The 11,197-nt window shown below is 47.7% G+C and overlaps 1 protein-coding gene across 2 annotated transcripts; it reads right to left on the bottom strand.

Moving 5' to 3' along the window:
- CCDC167 (coiled-coil domain containing 167) lies at positions 1–10,770 on the bottom strand. 2 transcript variants are annotated; one of them, XM_048080139.2, is made up of 5 exons: positions 10,618–10,770; positions 4,739–4,833; positions 2,548–2,600; positions 577–721; positions 1–476 (listed from the first exon to the last, which is right to left on the bottom strand). In XM_048080139.2, the coding sequence occupies exons 1-4, from the start codon at positions 10,654–10,656 to the stop codon at positions 618–620; spliced, it is 291 nt and encodes a 96-aa protein (XP_047936096.1). In that variant the 5' UTR covers positions 10,657–10,770; the 3' UTR covers positions 1–476; positions 577–617. The 2 variants fall into 2 exon arrangements, with proteins under 2 accessions (XP_047936096.1, XP_047936095.1); XM_048080138.2 differs by having other exon boundaries at positions 1–721.
- Positions 10,771–11,197: the final 427 nt, after the last annotated feature.

Genomic DNA, 11,197 nt, shown 5'->3' with positions numbered 1-11,197 from the left:
TGGGAGCTACAATGTCAACTTTATTTAAAGCCCTCCACAGGCACTTCCATGCCTGGGAGGTGGTAGTAAAATCTCTTCTGCAGGTGTTGATTCTCAGAGGCACAAAACGGTTACCAAGCTTTGATGCACAGGAGAGGTAGGTAGATCTTTTCAAAGCCCAAGCAGCAAGATCTCAAGTTGGCTGCTATGTGCTTGCAGAAGAGATACCTACTTCCCATCTGTTTTTATGGAGGTAGGGTTCTCCTGGTCCTGGAAATTAGTGTGGAAGAGGAAACATCTTTATTTAGCTCAGTTCTGTCTGCAACCAGCAAGGTCCTCTTCAAAAAGAGCATACTGCCTTCCTACATCAGGTCTTGACTGGATGTTTGGTAAGACAGCCCCACCTGGAGTTATGCTCGACCTGCTTTCCCAGCATGAGTGTGCTGTGGTGTCTGCTTTGCCTGCTGGACCTCTCAGTTCTCAGAGAAAAAGTTTCCCTACAATGAGGTTCGGAGAGGACAAATGAGAACAACGCCCTGAAATGCTGATCCTCACCCTTGGGGAGGTGCAACGGTGAGAGGACGAAGAGTTCCTTACAGGAGAGCCGTCTGGTCAGCAGGGAGAATTCTTGAGTGCAATCACATAGTCCAGCAGGCATAGATGAGAGCGATCAGCAAGGCCATGGCCACAGCAAGAGCAGCATTCTTGCGATTTTCCTTCCGAAGCACACTCAGTTCCTTCTCTGTGAAGCAAACAAAACCCTTGCCTGTGAACATTCTTGTGTTGTTACTCTATCTCCTTTCAACATGGTCTTACAAGCACCATCTCACCATGACCCAGGGGCAACTCTTGGGATCAGTCTCCAAAGCTGCTAGTTCTAAACTATTCTGGGCAGGAAGGAGCCTAGCAAGAGCCCTTCTCATTTGCTAGTGCTCATCCTGTTAATCTCAGTAACTGCTCTTAAGAATGCTTCAGTCTCAGTCCTGTTTGCAAATGACCTTGTTCTGGGACCATACTAAGGGCAGCCTGGTTCATTAGAACAACTGTTTATTCCTTAAGGCAATGAAGAAGAGGACAGCATGTAGAGAGCTATTTTTACTCTCTATTTTTTCCCTAGGCATAAGTTCAGGACTCTCAGTCCAGTATCTTTTCCCAGTCCTTAAGCTAACTCAAATACAATGAACTAGCACAGCTATCAGAAGAGGCTCTTAGCTCTTCTTTCTGCCCCCGCTCTTCGTGTGGTACTAGTATTCACAGCCACGCAGCAACCTCCTTCAACGCACATGGCTGCAGAAGTGGTGGCAGGGGCAGGAGGTCACACAAACCCCAGCACAGCTCTGCCAGCTTCAACTGACAGAGCAATGGCATTGTCATTCATGGCCTCGTGTGTCAGCCTGGAGTAAGTACAGATTTAATTTGAGGCCATAGTGATGATCTAAAAAGGCTGGGTGCAGAGGCACTGTGTGTTCTGTTCCAGGAGGAGCAGCCCTCACCATTAGGGCAGCCTGTTGGATGATGGCTGACTGCTGGTAAATGGGTGGCAGCCACAGCCTGACCCTTCTGCTGTCTCTGGTGGTAGGCCCTCAGGGAACAGGTTTGAAGCTCTTTAAAATAATTGCTAGTCTTCTGGAAAGAGTCCTTTAACATGAGTTAAAATTGTAAATTCACTGGCCAAGCCTTGGCTTTCGGTTCTCTAAGTCTAAAGAAACACTTGTGCTTCTCTCCCATGTGCTTGCGCTGCTGCAGAACAGCTCTGCTCAGTAAGCTGAGCCAGGAGGAAGGCTAATTTCACACATAACAAGGTGACTGAAGCATCAGGCTCCCCCTATCGAGACAGCAAAGCTTCACTCTCTCTTCACTCTTCCAGTAAGACCAGGCTCACTATGCAGTATAAAGGGGTCCCCATCCTGCCTACAGCCTAACTGCAGTAATTTAGAGGGAACAGCAGCGACCATTCTCCCTGCTCCACGCACATGATGATGTGCCTGTACTTGCTAGGCTTGTAATGCTCTCCAAGAGAGCAGACTGTCTTCAATGTGTAAGACATACAGCCATGCACCAGCAGCTCATCAGGAAAAGATGTTCACAGAACCAGGGGAGAATGTGTCCCACAACTCAGTTCAGTGCTTCCAACGTAGTCAAAGCTGCTGCCTAGGCAGAGCCCAAACTTTCCAGCTCCTATCCTGTGAGCAAGGCAGCAGCCTCACCTTCCCTTAAACCTGCATAATTAAAAAAAACAACAACAACAACCACAACAAAGTGGAGAAGTTTTTAAAAGCCACTCTGTTGGCTAAGATTTTCTAAGGACACGGAGTTTGGGGTACATAAAAAGCACGTTTTACCCCCCTTATCAGCTGATATACTATTTTTTTTCCCTTAAGATAACATGTCTCAAGAGGGAGGATCTGGACTCCTAATACGCTGACCAGATTTCCCTCAGTTTTGCTCCGTTTGGATGAGCGTAAATTCAAAAGACAGAAATTATTGTGGCAGGAACTTGAAGATGAAGCTAAGCTGCAGCACTGATGCCATCCAGCCCAGAGGGACCATTTTTAATGAAGCTCTTACCATAGTTGTCAGCTTTGGTCATTAGTAGGTTTCTCTCTCTCTCCAGTGACTTCCTGTAATGAGAAGAGGAGTTCATTACCTGCGAGGCACAACACAGCCTATTTCTTTGCTCCTATGATGGAAGAGAAACTCTGGCCCAATAGCAGGAATATTTGCTCACAGAATGAGCCCCTCACCCTTCACTGTGGAGAGGTGATGGTTTAGAAACCCCCTGCTGAGCAAAAAGGATGCAGCAGTTTCAGATGGCTTTTTCCTCTCAAGCTGCTTTGTGTCTCTCCTTTGAGAAGTGTCAGAACAGTGCTCTGCCTGCTGGAGAGCCCCCTACCCAGTTCCCCAAGGTGGGGTAAGAAATTCTGCCACGGCTACAAGATGAGGCATGGTCCGTACAAGCTCTCTGCAGGATCCTGCTCCTCCGGCACATCTGGCTCAGTGCTGGTGTAGTAATTCTCCTCACTGATTGAAGCCTGGATCCCTTTGCCAGGGTACCCAATTTACATACCCTGGTCAGCTTGGAAACGAGCTGAATCCAAACCCAGCAACAACCACCTAAACAACCTGTTGTTCGACTGAAGACTCAGGATAACAGTAGTAACAAGTAAACAGACCTACCCAGCCCTTGTCTGAAACTGCACAAGATAATTAATATACTGTTTAAATATAAAAGCAAACCAAATTGCCTGAAAGCAGCTGCATTTCCATTACAGCAGCAGGGACGTGGCCACTCCTTTCAGACTGTGTGCATACAAACAAAGCTGCACTAACAAATTATCTCATCACTGAGAGCAGAGAGAAGGCAGAAAGTGTAATAGTTTGTTGTTCCCCTTGGGGCAGAGCAAGAACCTGCAGTAGGAAGAGATTCCAAACCTATGTGTACAGCTATTAAGTGCGGGATGGCAAGAAAACAAGCTGCATAAGCAGCAGGAGAGGCAAGAAGGGCTCTTAGAGGCAACTGGAAAAAGGAAACACACAGTGCAGCCAGGAGGATGTGAGAAGACATTTGCCCGCATGACTGAGGTGCTACTCAGAAATCTGCCTCGTGAAGGGAGTCAAGGAAGGTGCTTTGAGAATGAGACGGGAAGAAACTGATAACTGAACTTTGAAGCAGGAAAGCAGAGCTCTCCTTTGTGAACTATGTTTATCATGGTACCTTCTTCCATGGTTTTTGAGATCATCTGGATTAGGGGAACAGGATTTCCATTTCCATCTCCACCCAAGTTGTAAAATTCAGAAAGTGTCCCAGAAATCCCTAATCTTAATTCTTTGCTCTAGGCGCTATATTTCAGAGAGAAATCATACAGGTATATTCCATCTTGTCAAGTTACTGCAACTGTAGGTTTGTTTGATGGCCACTTCAGCAGCAGATGAAGAATACAGATAGTAAACATAGGAAGAAAAATTTAGGTAACGGACTGGTGAAATGAAGAGCTAGAGATGAGGGATAAGGGAACACAGGACCCTGTCCAAATATGAATGGGGGATATAAAACTCCAGTAAAGGAGGAGGAAAAAAGAGAGAGGGTGGCTCAAGAAATGGCAGGCAAAGCGAGATAACTGAATGGAAAGGAAGAAAAAAAGAACACAGGCTGAGGCTGGTAAATATCAGGGTGTGAAAAAGTCATCACTGCAAGGATGATTTGTAACTGGGTTCTGTAAAAAAGCAGACAACAGGAACTTTCTCTTCCTTGGTCTGTAATTGAACTTCCCAGCCTTTTTGGTGGGAGCAGAGCAACAGGATGCTGATGACTGGAAGAGTGTCTGCAGGCACAGAGATTTGAGAATCAGCTGGGAGATGTAGGATCTCTTGCTTCGTGCTAGAGAAATATCAGGTTCTGCCTGTGTCTGCTATAAAATCCAGCTCAGAGGCCAGGTCAGTTCAGCTTTAAAAGCTTACAGCTAGCCTGTTTCCCAGCAGGCCAGGACCCAGCTCTGCTAACAAACAGCCAAGTTTTGGGCACTGCTTGGCTGGGTGCAATACAGGTTTGAAAGGGAGGCTGTTCATTAGATAAATCTCTCTGTGTATCACTGAACTCACATCGGCATGTTCCCCAAGTAAGCTCCAAGCTGGAAGAAGAGCCTTGTCATGGGGAACCACACATTCCCATCCCTCCAAGAACCCTTGCTCAGTCCTGCAGCAGGATGACAGCTAGCTGAAGTGTGCAGCCGCAGCTGCGAAAGGAGGTGCTCATCCATACCTTCCTTCAGGGCTGAGCTTCTCCCTGCGCAGTTTGAGATCCACCTCCTCCATGCTCTGTCTGCAGAGCGCCAGCTTCTCCTCCAGTCCATCAATCTGAAAAACAACGCACCAGTCACTGTCATTTCCTCTCCAAGTAACACGGATCCATCCCCACTGAAGGGTGGCAGTTCAGCCACTCCACCTCCTTCCTCCCCAAACCAAGGGAGGAGCAGACCCAGCTCCACGCAGAGATCACAGCACAGAGCCCACCACCTCCTAGACATCAGCCTGTGCTGCACCCCGGACAGCTGTGTTATTGCAACCCCAGACACAGCCAGGCCAGCTCTAACACTCCCAGCTGTGTGGCTGGCCAGCACCTTTTTTGAGATCCAATCCAGTTCCAGCCTGTTCTAGTTTCTTTGTATGTGGCCCCACAAGCAAAGACGTGACCCAGGCTGTCTTTATGCCATTAAAGTGGTATACAACGCAAGGGACCAGCCTTGGGCAAAGCCTCAGGGATAAGGTCTTGATTTAGTGCTGCAAACAGAAGTAGGCATTCGTGGGACAAGACTGCAAAGCACCCTCGGCTCTGTGTGTGTGTAGGGGTGGGAAGGGAAAAACGCTGATGCTTGTGGGCACATGGATTGCCCAGGCATTAGTCCTACCAAGGCCAACAGCTCTCCTGGGAATCATTCCTCTCTTCTGCCTGGCAACCAGAGCACAGACATCTTTAGGAATACTTTGTCTTTCAGGCTTGCTTCCAACAAGGAAACTGTGGAGTAATCAGATAATACGAACACGACATCGTAGCCTGAAAGATGGCCCTGCTGCCCTGAGGTGGCAGTGACCTCTCTTTTCAGCTACCTCACCCCACGCTCCTGCTGTGTCTGGTTCTCCAAACAAGGCCAAAGCCAGCTACATCTCTGGCAGCGCAGCCTTTCTGTGGCAGCAGCCCTCACAAACCAGAAGGTAAGAGGCAGCAGGGTCCTGGGGAAAGTACCTAGGCAGTGTATCACACCAACTGCCTGGACACCAGAGAGAGAGCACAAACGGTCCCATGAACAGTGATATGGGAAAAATAAAAATAAAATCAAAGGTACTAATCCACAATTATTGCTGCTGCGGGGGATCAGCTCTGTCCTGAGCTCGTTAGCAATCTCACACCTTCTGTTCAGGAAAGGCAGGCAGGAGTTACAAACATGCAGGATGGGGCAGGAGGCCTGATGTAAAGGGGAGAACAACACAGACTGCAAAAAGGAGCTCGGCCAGTCAGCTGAACAGTCTCATGGCAAGGCACACAGCAGTGCTGGGGACAGGGGCATGGTTAAAAAGGCTCAAACCTTTGCATCTTACTATTCCAAAGTCTCCCAAGTTGGCTCTGATCATATTTATCAGCAAGTTCACTTAATGGCAGAGTGCAGGAGAGTGAAGGAGGGGTGCCCACCCGATCCATTCAGGGCGCTGAGCTTTGAGAACGACCACCTCAATCACCCGTTCCCACCATCTGCAGCCGATGGTGTCTCTGCTTCCTCCCGTGTTGGAAACCCTCACATACACCTTGCAAGAGGTACTTCAATGTGTGTCACCTGGCTCCTCCTCTGCCAGTAAACTTACTACAGTGCCCCATGCCTTCTCTGGAAGAGGGGCTTAAAAATCATGGTAAGTAATGCAATTTAATGAGAGCTTTGGTTAGTAAGCTGCCAGCCCACCACTACGTTAGCCACGCCGTTGCACTCCCCATCCTCTCCACCAGAAGCATTCCTTCTGCTCACTTTGCAGCTGCTCTCACTGGTACGCTCTCTGCCCATGCTGTCATCTTTTCATGAGAAATAACACAAGGATATTCAGCCCAACTCTGCCAATGCTCTTACTTTCTGCTGACTAAAAATCTCCAGATTCCACACAATACTTTAAAAGTTGCAGCTGTTTTTACTGCTCTTAAATCAAAACCAAAGTTTGGTTCCCCTGCTGGAGAGCAATAATTTGTTAATAAACCACATGCCCTAGAACTGCAACATCGGTTTTGCTGAGCTGGGGGCACAAGGGACGCAAAATAATAATAATAATAAAAAAAAGGCAAAGAAGAAGGAACAGATTGCTGAATGAACGAATTATTTTTTTCTCTCTGAAATCCTGCAACATCTTTTCTTCAGGCTGGTCTGGGGCATTAGAGGTTATAAGGAAGGTTGAGAGTGAGGATTTTCAAATGTTATCTACTCACAGTGCCTTGGTTTCCTTACTTGTAAATTAAGACAAAAGTATCTGCCTCCTGAATATGGCTCATGTACAGGAAGAGCCCCAGATGATGACCAGAACTATAGGCAGAGCACCATCTTGACACACCGCTGCCACTGCTTCACTTGGGATTTAGGGCCTGCTTCTGCGTGCTAGGAATCTCTTAGCAGAGAAGCCATCCAAGCAACTCTTCACTGCAGGGCAAAGGAGAGTGAGGAAGAGGAAAATAAGCATGGGGAGAAATTAGGAACACCTGGGAATTACTGATTACTCTCAGGCTGCTGAGAAAACTCCCAGGGGAGCTATAACCTGTAAAGCTGTAGCAGGAGAACCTATAAAGTTTTGGCATAATTCCCAGCAGCAGCTCTCCGAAAGAGCAATCCTAGCAGCAGGTGCATACCTGAGCTTGTTGCGGATGACAAGCCTTCCCTCCTACTAACTGCTGCATGAGAAGGCCAGCTGGGGCACGTATCTAGGCCTACGGAAGGCCTGCATGAAGATGAAGAGCCAAGCTCGCTTAGCAGGATGCACTGCACCTCACCCTGGCTTATCTTTTTAGTGGCAATCTCACAACAGTTGTGGATAAGTTGTGAAGAAGAATCCTCGCTCCTCCTGGCTCTCCTGTCCACAAAGGCATTCTTCTGGGACAGAGCTGAAGTGCAGCACGTGGGAAGCTCACCTTACAACGCCTCAGGTTCACGTGCTCCACAGCAGGGACATCTTTAAGCAATGTCTTTAATTAGTGCCAATTAGAAGGGGCAAGTGAGACAGGTGCTTAACACAGCAGCTCGGGGTACACAGAGCTGCCCCTCTGCTCCCCGTGAGCCACTCTGGAAAGTGAAGTCCCAGCAGCTTCGTCCCCCACAGCCTCCCTCACTCCAGAAAGCATGACAAGGTTTTGAGCCATTTCCTCTGAAATCTGGCAACACCTGCTCACAGTCCGGACACTTCTTTAAACCAAAGGGACCCAGAGCACATTTCAATCCAAACTGACTTACACACTTATTACAAATCTTATTTGTCAGGACTACATTGGGCAAGGAGCCCAAAATGGCTCACATAAAAGGCAGACCAAGAAAAAAAAAAAAAAAGAGAGAAGGAAGCAGCTTTGCTTACAGAGTTGAGCTAGATTAGATCCCTTTTAATACATTTTGTAATGAATTAATAAAAGCTTTCTTTCCAGCAGAAAGGCTAAAAGCACTTTTCAAGAACTGGCATCCACCCTCTGCTTTTATGAATTCCCTAATTAAGATGCTGGCAAAGAGCCACATCACATATACATTGACATCCAACAGCGTTGGGTAATGAGGATTTTGTCTTCTGACCCTCATAAAACAGATCAAAGCCAAATGAAGAGGTGGGGGCAAAGAAAAAACCCTTCCTTAAGCAGTCTTCTGATGCCTTGTCACCTGCCAGCACACTTGAACAGTTCTTTTCACAGAAGAATTAGTGGTTCTTGCATCCACAAATTTGGCTGCCTTATTAAGAAAAACGGTCCAGCAGGGACCGATTTTTTGCAATGTTTAAATTTAAATGCTAACTTGTAGTTTGGGTATACACACATTTTTTTTTTTTTAACCACGCTCTCAGAATCATTCACTTCATGCCAAATCATTTTGCAAATGTTGTACCCACAGGCTAGGCAACATTTACCAGGCAGGTTACTACACAGTAGAGGATGATCCACCAGAGAAGTCCTGCAGATCAAACCTTTGTGGTGGTAGAGGAGAAAGGGCTGGATCCCACCTGCATCTCCTTCAGCCTTGAATCTATCCAGTTAGTCGGACCCCTGCCTCAACTCAGTGGCTCTGCAGGACAGCACACAGATGGGACCACAGAGCATTCTGAAACATCCTCTAAAAACAACTTCAGTGAATAAGGACTACTACTTCCATCCTTTTCCCTATCCTTAACTCTTCCATAGGCACTGATCAGTCTTTGTCAGAAGCAGGATTTGGGAACTATACATAACAATATTTTCTCCAAATCCACACTCAGTATTTTGGAGCTCAGGCACTCACTGAGCACCTGCTCTCTTTGCACTTACTAACCCTACCTGTCACCCCTCCCCGGTTGGCTAAGCCACAAGGGTATTTTTAGGAGCTACAATACCCCATGGCAAGGAGTTTCATGGCACATCCACAGGCTGGGGGGAAGAACCAACCCCTCCCTGTTTGTTCTGTCCCTGTCATTTGCTAGCTTCACTTGAAGGCTCTTGTTTTTATACTGAAGAGAGTGAACATTCATTCTTTGTTTAAAAATTACAAATGGCATACAAAGAATATAGACCCATACTGGGTCCCCTTTCAGTCACGTTTTCAAGTTTAAAAGAACCCATCTGCTTAATTGTTTCCTGCATAGATAGTTTCCCCACCTTTGATCATCATTGCCACTCTCAAACTCATTCCACTTTCATTATATTGCTACAAAATTGACCAGAGCCTTCCCAGTTTCCTTTTCCTGATGGATCTCACGAAGACAGTTCTGCACAGCTCAGTGTTGTCAATGGGGCTGCCTGCTGAAGGACTACAAAGCTATAAGAAAGGAGAAGTGGTGTGAGTTTAAACCATCACAACATTATGGAGACATTTATATCACTTTAAACCAGGTTACATCAATTGCACCTGCAATTTGTAAGTGCAAGCTAATCTGATAAGTGTCCATATAGAAAATTGCATTCATTTAGCATCATGACTCCAGTTAAACAAGCATGACTCTGCCTAGATTAGGCCTTTCAAAGACAGCCATGCATCATGTCATATTAAGACTCATTTGGAAAGTTTTATCAATCATAACAGCTCAGAAGATAACAGTGAACTGAATGGAAGTTTAAATTATGAAATCAGCATCTTGGCTGTCAAGTATTCAGACACCTGACACACAAACTTCACTGCCTCTGGCTTCAAAGGATTTTGTTTTCTTCCTAACTTTCAGTCAGCACCCCTCTCATCATTGCAGGAGGGAAGGACTTTATCTTTTAGTAGTATTTTTGCACCAAGAGGTCACATTTTCATTTATTACACCCCGAAGAAGAGCAGTTCTGCAATCCTTTCAAAACTAGCTTGTTCTACCATGACAACACGCACACAGAAATCTAAAGATACCACAAATTCCAAATGCTTTGCCAAAATATTCTGTGGCAACCGAAACCAAACCCTTTTCATTCTGCGACCAGCGACCCTGATTGGGCTCACCCTTTTTAACACCTCCCCTTTTGTATGGCAAAGCCTACCACCAGCTTGTCTGTCTCCTTGTCTGTCACATCTCAAAAAAAACATTTCAGCTCCCCTTGCTAGGCTGAGCGAAGATACTTGGACAGACAGCACAGTCCCCTCCGAACTCCCTTTAACTGTTATATTTGGGTTAGAGAGCCCAGAAATGTCTGTTTCTCCAGCGTCACCTCCCCACAACGACGAAGCCAGCGCTAAGCGCAGGAGCAGACCGAAATCCCCTCAGAGCGCTGCCGGTCCCAGCGGTGCCATCGCACCACAAAATGGCGGCCGAGCCCAGCGCCCCATGTCCCCCCCGGCACCCACCGGGAGCAAGCAGCAGGCAGAGACTGACTACGCCGCCGCCCCTTATCTAGGCCCCTGAGGGTGCTCCGCCGCCTCATATCGCCCCATATCGCCCCACATCGCCCCTCGGCCGCCGCCCACCCCTCACCTCCCGGGCCACGCTCAGCCCCTCTCGCCTCCTGCCCATGGTCCCGAGCCCGCCCGGCGCCGCGCATGCGCAGAGCGCCCGCTCCCCGCTCGCCAGCCCGGGCTCGGCCACGTCGGCGCGGCCGGCGCCATCTTTGTGAGGCGCCGTGCCGGGGGGTGGGGGGGGGGACGCCATCTTTGTGAGGGCGGCTCTGGGGATGGCGTTTGAAAATAAAGGGACGAAGGGGGCCGTGGTTTTGTTGAATATCTTTTCACCGAGAGCTTTAGGTTGTCTTTGGGGCTCTCTTCCCAAAGCTTTGTGTTAAAGCAGCTGCAGGAAAAGCCAGCTGCCTGAGCTACCTGGAGGTAGCATTTTGTGCACGCCAGCCAGTTCATTGCCAGATGCTGATCATGATGTTATATATGCATGGCAGCTTTGGTCCTGACCCTGGAAAGCTTTTTATGAACCGTTGCTATCTTGCGTTTAAAAAAATCATAAACAAGCAAGAAACACCACTGAAATGCACCTGTTTTTGTGGTAGGGCATCACTGCTACATGACAGAGAACAGCAGAGCTATCTGCTGTCCAAAACCAGAAGGCT

Source organism: Anser cygnoides, chromosome 3, assembly GCF_040182565.1.
Source record: "Anser cygnoides isolate HZ-2024a breed goose chromosome 3, Taihu_goose_T2T_genome, whole genome shotgun sequence".
Classification (NCBI taxonomy): Eukaryota; Metazoa; Chordata; class Aves; order Anseriformes; family Anatidae; genus Anser; species Anser cygnoides.
The sequence above is the reverse complement of the archived record's forward strand: the minus strand, read 5'-3'. Positions and strand labels throughout refer to the sequence as shown.

What these genes read in the sequence shown, in the direction of transcription:
- CCDC167 (XM_048080138.2), bottom strand. Translation starts at nt 10,656, where the DNA reads ATGGGCAGGAGGCGAGAGGGGCTGAGCGTGGCCCGGGAG. An exon ending in AAGCTCAGCCCTGAAGGAAG is followed by an intron (nt 2,601 to 4,738) that starts GTATGGATGAGC and finishes TTCTCATTACAG; the next exon opens with GAAGTCACTGGAGAGAGAGA. An exon ending in GACCAAAGCTGACAACTATG is followed by an intron (nt 722 to 2,547) that starts GTAAGAGCTTCA and finishes TTTGCTTCACAG; the next exon opens with AGAAGGAACTGAGTGTGCTT.